The 14,110-nt window shown below is 31.8% G+C and overlaps 1 protein-coding gene across 1 annotated transcript; it reads left to right on the top strand.

Annotated features, from left to right (window-relative positions):
• Window positions 1-596: 596 nt before the first annotated feature.
• Window positions 597-3,127, top strand: LOC131876122 (S-norcoclaurine synthase 1-like). Its single transcript, XM_059220911.1, has 5 exons — window positions 597-674; window positions 1,068-1,164; window positions 2,427-2,613; window positions 2,695-2,704; window positions 2,882-3,127. Exons 1-5 carry the CDS (start codon window positions 597-599, stop codon window positions 3,125-3,127), a joined length of 618 nt encoding a protein of 205 aa, XP_059076894.1.
• Window positions 3,128-14,110: the final 10,983 nt, after the last annotated feature.

The raw sequence follows: 14,110 nt of genomic DNA, 5'->3' as shown, positions 1-14,110 counted from the left end.
TTATTCTATTGATTCTGCTTTAGGGACTTTGCATAGCTTTACTAGTCCTACTGATTGGTGGAATCAGCACTGGACTCCTGTCTTAAAGAAAAACTGGGAAAACTTTAGCAATAGTTCAGATTGTACCAAGAAAATCCCAAGAGAATGCCTTGATCATAGGCCTACTGAAAGGTTTGCACTTTCGCATGGGTGGCAACATTGTCTGGTTCTTTTGAACCAAGAGGTTTAGGCTTTTTGAAGAGGTGGAAGTTAAGATTTCTGCTAGCTGTCCAGTTTGCTATTTTGTAGCTGTTCGTGGGTTGTGGAATGTAACTTCTGATTTAGGCAGTCCCTATTTTTGGGTTAAGTTTTTTTCGTGACCCCTTATTTAGGAGTTTTTGGTGTTCATGTAAGAGGAATGATTTTGGGGTGCTGGTCTCTCAGTTTGGAGAGGATTTTGGTTCCTATCTATAAATTTATTTTTTTGGCTTGATGAAACATATACATTCTAATCCAGTGAATCTGTTTTTCTTATTGATGGGTATATATATTTTTTCCGTTTTTGTTTTTTCACAAAATGTATTAATTTTTTTTATCATGCAGAAGTAGAGTATGTCATGGAGAGTACTGAGAATAAAACTGAACAGCTTCGCTGGGACTTGCCTGCAGAGTTTCAATCTGCATCAGATTTTCAAGTCCTTGTTTTACATAACAATATTCCACTTCAACTTTTTTAATAGTCTTTGTATGAATTATGATAGCACCTGCTAAATGTATTACATAATAGATAGTTTGTAAAAGATTGGTTTTATAGCACTATCCAAGAATCCTGTATTTCACAAGAGAGATAAGCTTATTGACACCGATACCATTTCATCAGAGAGTTGATCAACAATGGAGAGATTTATTTCAAATTTTGCAAGTCTAAAGACCAATGTGAAGATACCTTCTCCAAGGCATTATGAAAGGAAATCTTTGAGTATGTAGAAGATCGGTTAGGTGTTCTAAATGGCGATAGTTGTGATTAAGGGGTGTGCCGGAATTATAATCCCATCCACCACTACTTAGCTGTCCTGTTTTATCTGTAGCTCCTTAAATCTCAGTATGGGAAGCATTTGATAGGATTGATTCTTTCCCCTGCTCTGTTCTGTTTTCTCTTGTTTGTTGCAGAATCTCTATCCTTTGGTATGGTCTTTCTTCTCCCTCGCATGGACTTAGTCAAATTTTCCAGCCCTTGTTTTACATAACAATATTCAACATCAACTTTTCTGACAGTCTTCGCATGAATGATGATAGCAGCTGCTCAGCTTGTATTAAATAATAGGTAGTTTATAAAAGATTTGATATACTCTGTTTCGGGTTTTATTTTTTGCTGGATTGAGTTGAAGCTCTTATGTAAGAAGGTTCTAGTTTACTGAAAAAAAAAAACTGAGCCTTTTGTTTTCTGTGGGACTGCAAAAAAGGTGAACAGAGATGTCTATCGTGTGCAAGGAAGTCTGCTGTCCAAAGTTGTTTTGAGCTCTGCTGGGAAAGAGAGTTGAAGCTCTTTGTAAATTTGATATTTAACATATTTTTCTGTTCACTACTGTTATTATTATTATTTGTTCACCTTCCTCTGTTTTTTGCTTCAAGATGTTAAGAGTCTTATTTAAACTGGTGCAGGAACCTTGTATGCCTTAGCTAATCAAAGTCTCCAGGCCATAAACTTGCCTCAGTTTTTTAATATTTAAACCTGTTTCTTTATCTCAAACATTCTTTGAAACTCCATAATAAAAGTAGAAGAGCCTCCAACATGGGACTGACCTGAGCCAGATGAGTAAAATATTCAGGTCTGCCTTCGTTTAGCGGTTTTTTGCACAGTAAAAAATATGATGACCATATGCACTGAGCATACTTATGAACTGTACTGCAGGGCCAGTTGTACAGAGTATGGGAAATTGCAATTGATTTGATGGATAGACACTGTCTTCCATTAATGTGTGTTTTTGGCCTCTTAGTTCATCAAGAAAATGTGGCATTGCATCAGTCTCATTTTCAACATTTCCCTCTTTCCATACAAGGAATAAAATAAAATTCAAGCAAATATGGTTAATTATTTTGTTGATCTCATGTTGATAAAATGTCAGTGAATCGATCTTTCCTCTCTTTTGTTGCACTAGGTCGCTGGTGGCTATACGTACGTGACATTGTAAAGCATATCTACTTCTTCAATTCCCCTTTTCAGTCTATTTCATAATAATTGGTTGTTCAATTAGCAATTTCCCATCCATCTGACTTACATAATTTTTATTTTCTGATCTAATTCCGCCGCCCATTTGTTGCAGAGAAACTGTGGGTCAATACGCTCTTGAAATTCAAAAGCTTTGCAAGACAATTTTTTCCTTTTATCAGAGAAAATTGGGCTAAAACCAGACACTTTCATTAACATGTGTGGGGAAATGGAACAGGCAATACGAATGAATTACTACCCAGCCTGCCCAAGACCAGATCTTGTTTTAGGCATAAGCCCTCATGCAGATGGAAGTGCTCTACTGCTCTGACACCGTTGCTGCAGGATGATGAAACAGTGGGGTTGCAGATCCGTAAGGATGGCAAATGGGTTCCCTGGTTATCAATATTGGGGACGTACATGAGGTAATGACAATGGATATTTAGCTGTCTTTAGGCCAAAAGAATCTGTAGGACGTTAAATTGGTTTAAAGATTATTCGTATAGGTATGTAATTGTGATTTTTTAGGTCCAATTTGTTAATTATTGTAGGATTTAAATATTTTTGTATTAAACAAAACTCTCTTCTCTTCGTTCTTGATGATGTATTACCTGGATTTGATAGATGGAAATTAGTGTTTGATGCCACCTGATTGATATGAAATCAAAGCTTTGTTTTTGTGTTTTGATCTAGGTACTGAGCAATGGAATATATAAGAGCATTGAGCACAAAGCGGTCACAAACATCGACAGAGATCAAGTCTCCATTGCTATGTTTTATACTCCAAGTAAGGAAGCAGAATTGTGTCCTTCTCCAGAGCTCATAGATGAGTTGAATCCTTGCCAATACAGAACATTCATGAATGAAGATTATATGCGGCATTTCTTTCGAAGCAAACTTGAGGGGAAGGCGTGTCTTGAATTTGTTAGAATCAAGTGATTTAAGATTTGTTCAATATGTCTTTATGCTTTGATCAGCCAAAAAAAAACCACCACCTAGAGACTTTTCGATTATCTTCTGCGGTCCTAAAGACTGCTCGGGCTTTTAATCTGAGAAGAGTGCTCAGTAGTGTGATCCATTACACCAATTAGAAGAATGGGAAGTGACTTGGTATATGAATGAAGCACTAGCGTTTATATATAATACGGACCAAAGAAAGCTAGGTTAAAATTAAAAGTTTGCAAGATCTTTCATATTTTAAGGGATGAAGTTGGAATTGAATCTTGTATAATTTTAGTGAAATGGACAACTCTTATGTTTCTACTTTTAGATACGTTCTCAAATCAAAATTTTAAAATGATTTACGCTTGACATAACACACTCTATTTCGTTAACAAAAAATGACAAAGAAGAAATAAGGATAAGATTCAGAAATTTAGTAACTTTTTATTGAGATATTATGTTATAACTCTCTCTACTGAGATATTTGGTTCTAACTTCACTTACATATTTTAACTAGCATTAGTTACTATTTATTAGTAGATAATTTACATATAATTATGTTAGCTTTGATTTTTTTATATATTTGGATTGACAATCTTGAACAAAACATAGCAAGTTTTTGAAAATATAACATGTGCTTTAATACTTTTTGGAATTTCTATGACCTCCTCAACATGTGCACCTTGCATGCAATCCCTAGTGTCATCATATATCACAACACACTATTTATTCTACATCACCATACATGATACTATACTAGTCCTTGCTTCATCATGCACCACGACACATGACTTTGGTTAGCCTCACATGCACACTTAGCAACATCAACAATATTTTATATTTGGACTTCTTTAGCCTTGGAACAAAATGTCAACAATAAGGATTTCAACTACTAGGTAGTTGGAAGGTTCGTCATTCAAGACAAATCATTTTGTTGCTTCTTGTTTGTAACTATAATGTAGTGTACATATTTATTCATTTCTTCACATGGGCTAGAGAATGGGTAATTTAATAGTTCTAGCCAAACCAACTTGATGTGTTCACCCCCTTATGGTAATAGGATACTTTATTCCTTGTCAAACTATAGCTAAAACCTTAGAGAGTGGATATGTGTTGAATATGAAAAAATAGAGAACAATAGGTAATTTAGCCTATGTAACCTAATGTGCAATGTAATATAGCACATGAAATGCTTTAGCCAAAGCTTGAAAAAAGTGAAAAACATGTTTTACAAATATTATGCATTGATTAGACATGCATGCATGAGCATTAGTAATATAAATGTTTGATGTTCTAGGAATACATGTTGCACTAAATTCATTCATGTGCATTTTCTTCATATTGTTATATCATTTGTGAAGAGCTAGGCTTCTCCAATTTGGAGTACGTTTAGGGAATCTATGACTTCATGGTTGGGTAAAAAAGCACCCTAGGATCTCTCTCTCTCCCTCTCTCTCTCTCTCTCTCTCAAGATCATACTCAATTTTTTCACTATTGTTCAATGATCATGTAATCATTGTGATTGAAGAGATAATGTCATATATTATGAGGTCTTTTTTAAAGACCAATATGTTCTTATTGTAAAATTATGATGTATGATGATGATATTTTGATTTATTAAATATGGAATACACATGATTATAGTGAATAAAATTATTTCTTTATTTAGTGAAATTTAATGATTAATATATTATCTATTATTTAGTTTCAAAATTTATAACTTACACATTTTATATTATTATAAGATAATGGTATTTACATGTAGTATGTAGGAGGAGAGTCTAGACCTAACTCTAGGGTTTACAAACTATTGTGCTTAGCATAAAATGATATTCTTATTTTGTTCAAGACAAATAAACATTTATTTTCTCCTTGTTTTGATGGATTACAAAATCTAGAGTAGGTAAATAAATTGAGGATAAGAGTAAAAGTAGAAAACCAACCATAACTAGGGTGGTATTATAGGATTACTTACACATATATCCTACCTTAAGTAGTCTTAAGGGCATAGAATATGAATAACTTGAAGAAATTGAATTGGACTAGTATCTATGAGATTTATCAAGGATATATCTTATTATAATAAGATTTATAATTCTATTAAATTTTATAAATTACAATAATATTGATTTTCTATATGACAAGTATATGAGATCTAATTTTGATTTACTAATTTTTTTTAGTAAACTTCAATGGTTTGTTAATTAACTTGCCATGAATACATTATTGAGATAGGACAATCATAGTTTGCACAAAAAGAACTAACAAATTGGTTCCAAGTAATGTTAGTGAAACATAATATAAATTGGATCAAACATTGACTCTATTAATTGACTTGTGGAATATAATAGACACCTTGAAACAAGTAGTCCACATAAACTATGTAATGTAGGAACCCAAATATTAATCAAGAAAAAATTGATAAAATCATATAAACTATCAAGGTATTAAATGATAAATTCCAATGAAGGAGGAAGCAAGACCTAGTGGAAAGCATGCTTGGATTGAAATTGAATTAGAAAAGGACCTTAAGAAGCTTGTCCTTCATAAATTTGATGGAAAAATGATCAAGGATGGATCAGAGACTTGGATCATCAATATTGAAAAATACTTCAAACTGGTGAATCTCTTAAATAATATCAATGAAATTTAAGAAGTGTATCAACTAGGTGATAAAAAAGCCACTTGTTGGGATAGTGAAATGATAGAAAAATAATTAACAACATTTATAAAATCCCATTGAAAAAATTCCTAAACTTGTTTTGAAAACACTTTCTTCCTCAACTACATTCTGAATTAACACTAATGGATTTTTAAAATTTCAAACAAGTAGAAATGATCGTTATAGAACTTCATGGAATAAATTCACCCAACTACTAAAGTATATTCCATTATAGAAATTTTAAAAGAAATTCAAAATTAGAAAATTAATTTTAGGGTTGAAACCTCATTTAGGATATGATGTGGACATCCATATTCCTTTAATTATGGATGAAGTATTTGATAAATCCATTAAGTTAGAACAATAAAAGTTGAACATAACTCGCTATAGGAAGGAAAATTCAAGGCAGGGATAAGATTAAACTAATCATTCATTGTCAAACTCTTCAAAAAGTAAATGAAGGAGAAAAATATTGAAGGGATAACATTTAGATAAATAAGAGGCAAATTCCAAGGTATGCAATGAAAACATCAAGGTTAAACCAAGTAGGTAGAATGGACCTAGAGATAGATTATATATATGTGGGGGTGATCATTATGCAAACCAATATCTATAGAGATCAACTAAGAAGAATAAAAAAGAATAATATTAGTTAGCTCAACATAATATCCATACTATAGTGGATATTAGGTAGTCAAATTTTCAAGAAACACCTATTCAACTATTAGCTAAGCTTTTGTATGTCTTATTTATATTTCAGTATTTATATTTTGGTTCACCCTAGTGCATTTAATATTTTAGTGATCCTAAGAATATTTATTAGTTAATTAGGAGATCATGATATGCATGTGAGGGTGATCATTATGCAAACCAATATCAATAGCAATCAACTAAAAGTAATAGAATGGAACAACATTAACTAGCTCGACAATATGTACATGATGTAATGATAAATAGGAAATTTGATTTTCAGACAACACCTATTGCACTATTAAGTAATATTTTTGTATGTCTTATTGATATTTTGATACACACTAGTGCATTTGAATATTTTATTGAACCTAAAACTATGAATCTAAGTGACCTAAGAGAGTAGGATATATACCTAACTCTTAAATGGTTCAATACATTAATCAAGTAGAGAAAATAGTGGATCATTAGTTACCATGTATTGAGTTGGAACTTTGAAGATTTAACATATGGGTCAAGATTTAGTTGTTGGATGGTTCAATACATTAATGAAGTAGAGAAAATAGTGAGTCATTGTTTACAATGTAGTAATTTGGAAATAACAAGATTTAAAATTAACTGGTTAGCTCAACAAAAGATTATAGTGAATTTACTTCACATGCTTCTTTCTTGTTTGGGTGACAATAGTAGTCCAACGAAGATTAGTTGTGTTTAGAAATAAGAAAGTCTAAGGTAAATTTTTGTAATAAAAATGAAGAAGGAATATAGAAAAGGGTGCACTTCGTGTGCTATTCATATTGATGACCTTAATATTAATGAGGAGCCTTTATACCTAACTACCCAATCCTCTAGGACTTTATAGATGATTTTCCTAAGGAAATATCAAGGCTACCACAAAAATGATAATTTAAATTTTCCATAGACATTGAGACAAGGCTAAGGATCCTAATCAATCTTTTGTAACCTTTTCAAAATACTATTTAAATTCCACAAAGGCAATAGGTCTAATGATAAATCTTTTAAAAAGGAAAAAGTTCTTCAAGGGGAACTATTAGGATAAAAATGAGAGGGAAGCGAAGGGAATGGAAATGAAAATAAAAAGGTTTAATGTTACTTAGGTAAAAGGACCTATAGCTAGATGTTATATTTGTGGGGTTGATCATTATGTATTATAAAATCCACAACAATGAAATAGAAGGAATAGAAAGGAATGACTTCACTAGCCTAATATCACATCCATCTTATAGTGGAAGAAGATTTTTCAAGAAACACATTCAATCATTATGTAAGATTTTTATACTTCCTATAGTCAAAATTGGTAGATATTAAATACCACATTTCAACTCATCTCAAGTTTTTTCCTATTGGATCATCATACATGCTATATCTATTATTTGTAGGTCCATAAACAATAAAAATGTATTTTAGGTCTTTATCATCTAACTTACAGCTTTTTTGTTTTGGTATGTGTGAATAAAAAACACACTCAAATAATCAACACTTAGCTTAATTCTAGACCTTTCTTGTCTAGGATCCATTCCTTTAACCATATTTGTAAGGAATTTAAAAGTATATTGTTAATCATAGTGTCTATTCCTTATAAATTTGATCCAAATTCTTCTCTTTCATCACACTCCTTTCCATTCCAACAATTGTCCTATTCTTCCTTTCAATGACTCCATTTTTCTATGGAGTGTAAGAAGTAATGAACTCTCTTTCTCCCTCCCTATCTCGATTCCATGATTGTTAAAAAAATATAAAAACTATTTCCCTTGTATTCACCTTCCTTATCTAACCTTATTACTTTGATGTACATGCCACTTTATTTTTAACCAACTGATTGAATTGTACAAAAAATGTTAAATACTTCTAATTTTGTAGCCAAACAATATACCTAAGACTTTCTTAAGTAATCAATAATGAAGGTTAGAAAATACTTAGACTTATTAAAGAAGGCGATTCCATAGAACCACAAAAATCCATACAAACTATCTCACTATGTTGCTTAGCTCTACTAGATTTTCTAATTGGAAATCTAGTCCTATATTTTTTTCATCACTACATTCTTCATATATCTCTTGTATTTTCAATGATAGATATACCTGATACACGAGCATCTATGGATGTAGGGAAATATTGGATCATCCAAAAATATTGTTATTTTTAAGTTTATTTAAGATTAGTTGAGTAAAAATAAATGCAAGCATCTATGGGTCTCCATGTACCTAGGAAAGTGTCCAAGGGGGCATATGGGTTGAAAATATTTAATATTTGTGGCTTATGTGTAGAAAAAATTGTAATTTTCAAGAAGGGACATCTTTACCTATTATTTATAATGTTAAAATAATAAAAATACCCTTCTTTGAGATAAGAACAAAGAAGGGAAAGAGTCATGCATTCATATTTATTGAATGATTACATAAAAAATGGGAAAATACACCTTTTTAGGCACCCACTTTGGAAAACTAAAAAGAAATCTCCTAGGAGCCCTTATGAGGAAGTTGAAGAGTCATCTATTGGATATGTGTTGTATTTCTTGATTTTCATTTGTTGTTCATCAAGAGGGGGTGTGGGATGTCCAAGAGGCACAAGAATGCTATAACAGGGTGGCTTGGGCTAGTGTTTAAGCATCTTAAATTGAGTGGATCATTGAGAGTTGATCTTAAGTTGTGTGGATCATCTAGAGTAGTGTGGATCATTCAAATTGGAGTTATACTTTGAAGTTGATCGAAAAATTATTCCTTCATTTGAGAGTTAAGTTGTCATTTTTCTTCCACAATTGGTAATGCCCACAAGGCTAAGCATTTTAATTTATGAATATTTGTGTTTCTTTATATAATTGAAGTAGCAGAAAATTAGTTATTTCTATTCTTACAATTTTTACTTTATGCTATGCATGAATCTTGGTTGGAGTAACCCTCATATAGTGTAAAAGAGCATATATTTTGGGGTGTGTTAGGAAAGTCCCCTACATCAATACCTTCACCCATTTTTATCTCATGTAAAATTGACCCACTCAAATTGATGCCAAATTTTCTTTCATTCGTTTCACTAGACCTTTATGATTGCTTTCCACAAGTGAAATAAAGTGGAAACATCCTATCACCCATTAGCTTTTCTCCGACAACAATTGCATTCCTTTTTAGTTGGTATCTTATTATACACTCATTCTCATCAAAAGTCGCTTGATAATTTTCCTCAAACATGTATTTGATAGAAAATAAATTCTTTTTTAGTGCTTGTTTCATTTAATTTATGTTATACCTCAACATATTATCAATAGTATCCTTTCATGAGATTAATTATTTAGTGATACCAAGTGCACTATGATTTTTTTATCTAAATTGGTAAATAAATTATCATTAGATGTCATATGTGAAGAACATCCAAAATGTGCACATTACAAACTTTGGTACATTCTAATTTTTGTTGAAATCGCATATTTTTAAGAAAATGTATTGATTTAAGCCTTGACAAGTCCCATTTGAAAGAATTAATAAAAGAGGGCTAGATCAAACCCCCTTGGATAGAAACTCTCTAGTCTTAAATGATATCTACAATGGAGTGTCCTTTGCACCTATGAAAATGTTGATAAAAAAGAACTTTTACATTAGATTTTGGGGGTCAAATGAATTCTATTAGAAGTTTTGTTCTGTAAGCATATAGTCCTTATTATAAGTTTTCCAAAAATTATAATTTTAAATATATTTAATTTCATTAATATGTTTGTTATGAATGTAATTTTTTCATTAAACATTAAGATCTTTGTTTCACACGCGGAAAAATAGGAAAATAGAGAAAAAATAATTGTATAAAATATTTTTTCCCCATGTATTGATATCCTCATTTCAACACAAAAATAAAAAGTCAATTCAAATGCACATAGAAAAATTTATGCATGACATTTAATACACCTCTATCCAAATTGCATTACTTTAACTTCAAAATTAACTAAAAAAAATATATGCAGCATAAGATTATGAGAAAAATATTCATACGGTAGATATTTTCATGACAAATCTATATTTTAAAAATTAGAATATTATTCTTTCTATAAAAAATGTTATGCATGACATAATAAACATCTCTTCTAAAAAATGTTGATTACTATAAAAACTTAGTTGTTAAAAATTACATAAAATATATGCAGAATTTATTTCTATTTTTTTTTTCTAAATATATTTAGAATCTACGTTAGAAATCTCATAAATTAGTAGTTTGTTTCATCTTCAAATTCTTAATGGTTTAGCTAGTGTAAGTGTTAGAAAGTGAAAGTTTGGTGCAAAATGTTGATTTCAATGTCAAATTTAGTCAAAAAGTGTAACCCATTATTGTAGATCACCCCATACCATACATTATTTTCACTAACATTTATACTAAAGCAAGAAATGAATGAAGTCTGTTAATCTTCAGCAGTATTATGAGAATTTCTTTTTTATATTTCATCTTGTTTATTCTAACATTTTGATGCAGAGTGTTCAAACTAATTGGAATGAAAACATTGGACATTCATTTTATTATTTTCTCCCTCATTATTTTGACATTTTCATATTATTATTCTAAAATTACCACTTCCTCTTCCATTATTGACTATTCTTCTTGAATTGTTAGATTCACCTAAGTTGTATTCATGTTTATAATTATAATCACCTTTATTATAATTCTTGAAAAATGTGTTTTTTCCCTCCTATATTTTCTTTAAACAAAAATGCTTGTTCTAATCTTCATTCATTGTTTTTCATTCTTTCTTCAATAGTTAACAAGATTCCTCTAAATTCATTTATTTGCATAGTTGTGAGATCCTTATAAATTTCAACTACAATGACCATAACATCAACTATAGGAATCAATCTTCTAAAGGTTTTCTTGATGGCATTCTTATCATCTACATCTTCCCTTAAAACTTTCATTTGACTTACTAGATGTTCTACCTTTGTTAGAAAATCATTCACAAATTTACTAATAGTAATATTTATATTTTCAAGTTGTTTCTTAATTGTCCACAATTTTGTGGTTTGTGGACCTTGATATGCATTATTGAGTAAGGCCACTTATCCTAAGAAAAAATGCTTGAGTAACTGCACCTTGAATCCAAAAAAGAGTTTCATTATCTTTCTTTCCATTTTGTTTATACTTCATTTTCTATGAGTATTTAATGCATTAATATTGTTTAGTTCTACATACCCTTGTTGTACATATTTCAACAAATCTTTAAATTTGAGTAAGGTTTACATTCTAGTACACCATTATGTAAAATTATCTCTTTCAAAAAATGAGGATTAACATACTAGAAATTACATTTCCCACCATATTTGCTATGAAAAATAAGTGCACAATGACTAAAAGTTCAAAAAGGTTTTCCAAAGGATCTTTACAAATAGATACTCTAATTGTCCATTCAAATGAGAGACACACAAAATTTATATTATATTACCATGATGGTGTAGAACTTTCATATAATTTAAAATAATAAGCTTTACAATTTGTTTCCCTAAACTCAAGGTTTGAAAAATACCTTCTAACAATATAAATCTCCTTAATATTTGAGGCAAATTTAAATTTAACACTTTTTCTTACAAACTTGCACTTAAATCAAATGATTGAACTTCAAACCTTCACTTAACACCATCTAGGTGCCTACATCATGGACTTTGCCACTAAACCTTGACAATTTTATTTTATTTTTATCAGTAAAGGTAGAGCCAGATTTATATTAATTATGCATCATTACAGTATTGATATAGCTAGTTGATAAATTATCAAAAGGCTTGTTGGGAGGTTTTGTAGGCCTTCTCAGAATTCAAGAAGGAGAGCAACTAGACAAGCAGACCATAACCAACATATTGTATCCATCCAAAATCTATCATATACAGTCTAAGATCATTAAAAAACTATAAAAAGTCTGGGTGGCAGATTCTCTACTACAAAATTAATAGAGATTTTACTAGATAAAGCCAACATTGATCTTATGAGAGTCTAAAAAAGTAGTAAGTATCTTTAAACAGAGCTCAATTAGAAACCTAGCTCGCAGTTTCCTTGGAGATTTCAGGTTGAGAAGTAGTATTTCTCACTATCCCATGACCTCTGCTCGAAGGACAACCATGGCCACGACCAGACCCATGATGACTCCTTCTAGCACCACCCCTGCAAACCTACTCAGCCTGGGGTCTCTCATCTTCTACTTTCATAGGCAGAAGACCGTTAAAGCTTGCAAACTGGAGAAGATCATCCTCCCTACCCTTGTCTTCTGAGTTTTCCCCTAAGAACTGCCATTTAAGGTATCTAAGGCCTACTCTGGAAAACACCCTATGTCTATCGAAATCCTTCCCTTTCAAATCTAGCCAGAAAGGGTAGTAGTTGATAAGCTCACCATGGGCATTAAACAAAATTCTATCCCTTGGCCGAGGAGCCCCTGAATCATGGATAGCCTTGTTTATAATTTCTTGAAGCTCTTGGAGAATCTCTTCTAGGAATAGCTTCTTTATGAGACTCCATACTGCTTGCTTTGCTAGTTTTAAATCCATCAAAGAAGCTATGGACTTGGAGGAAATGCTAGTGTTATCCTGGGATACTCCTCCCTGTTCAAATGTCCACTACCTAGAATCATTTTGACTACCAATATAACAGGGAATTCTATATGGAGAAGGAGGTGCTTCAGTCTTAGGTCCGTTATCTTTCTAAAAGAGGCTTGGTGCATCGAGGCCAAGAGGGATATTAGAATTTTTGCACCAAAAAAGGAGGTGGGCCTTGGGTAGACGCTCATAATAAACCCGAATGGAGGCTCTGTTGACATGATTAGCAATTGAAGGGCTATCAGAAAAGAAAGGGAATGAGACAAATAGAGCTTTGGAATGAAAATGGCAAGAAAGGATGATAACAACTTGCAGAAAACATTAAGGAGAAATAATCAAGAACTCTCTTTAATGCCAAATTATGAGGGGCAGAATTGCATTTAATTCGCTAGCTAGGGTGGCAAAGGATAATTGTCCCCGACATGCCAAATATATCATTCAGGCTATGCAAACCTTAATTAGATTTGACAACTTTTCCAACTAGGTCTTGAGAAGCGATTCAGGAAAGGCTTAGCTCAAAAATGTGTTTTAGATGACATCACTAGGTCTAGGCCCACTCTACTTGAGGGAAAGTGATGCTTGAATTTTAAAAGAGAACTAGTCATTTTCGCTAGACTGCCAAAGAAGAACTTTAAATTTTTTCTCTGGAATGGGAAGCATTTTTAACTAACTTTCTCGCCTCTCTAGAATTTGTCTCTTTCATTTAAGCTTGATGGACTTTAGGGGCATTTTCTTGCTGATTAACCCAATCTGCTAATTTGAGAGGCAGGGTTCCTTGATCCCACCAATAAATGAAGGTTCCTTGGGCTGTGATTTTTGAGAGGGCATCTATCTCTGAATTTGCTTCTCTATAGATATGCTTAGCTTCATAATGCTCAATTCTATCCAAGTTTGCTATTATGTTGTCTAAAATTCCTTGCAATCTCAAATTTGGAGTTCTTTTCCCCTTGATTGCATTTAATGCGATCTCTGAATCACCCTCAACTAAAATGTTTTTTAAACCATGCTTTAGGCAGTCTATCAATCCAAGCTGCAATGTTTTAAATTCTGCTATAT

Source organism: Cryptomeria japonica, chromosome 5 (assembly GCF_030272615.1).
Source record: "Cryptomeria japonica chromosome 5, Sugi_1.0, whole genome shotgun sequence".
NCBI lineage: Eukaryota > Viridiplantae > Streptophyta > Pinopsida > Cupressales > Cupressaceae > Cryptomeria > Cryptomeria japonica.
This window is presented reverse-complemented; position numbering and strand designations above follow the sequence as displayed.

Excerpts from the sequence above, each read along its gene's own strand:
- LOC131876122 (XM_059220911.1), top strand. The coding sequence starts at position 597 with ATGGAGAGTACTGAGAATAAAACTGAACAGCTTCGCTGGGACTTGCCT. Across the intron at positions 675-1,067 it reads AATCTGCATCAGATTTTCAA|CTCCTTAAATCTCAGTATGG; the intron begins GTCCTTGTTTTA and ends TTTTATCTGTAG. Across the intron at positions 1,165-2,426 it reads TGCAGAATCTCTATCCTTTG|GCAATACGAATGAATTACTA; the intron begins GTATGGTCTTTC and ends GAAATGGAACAG.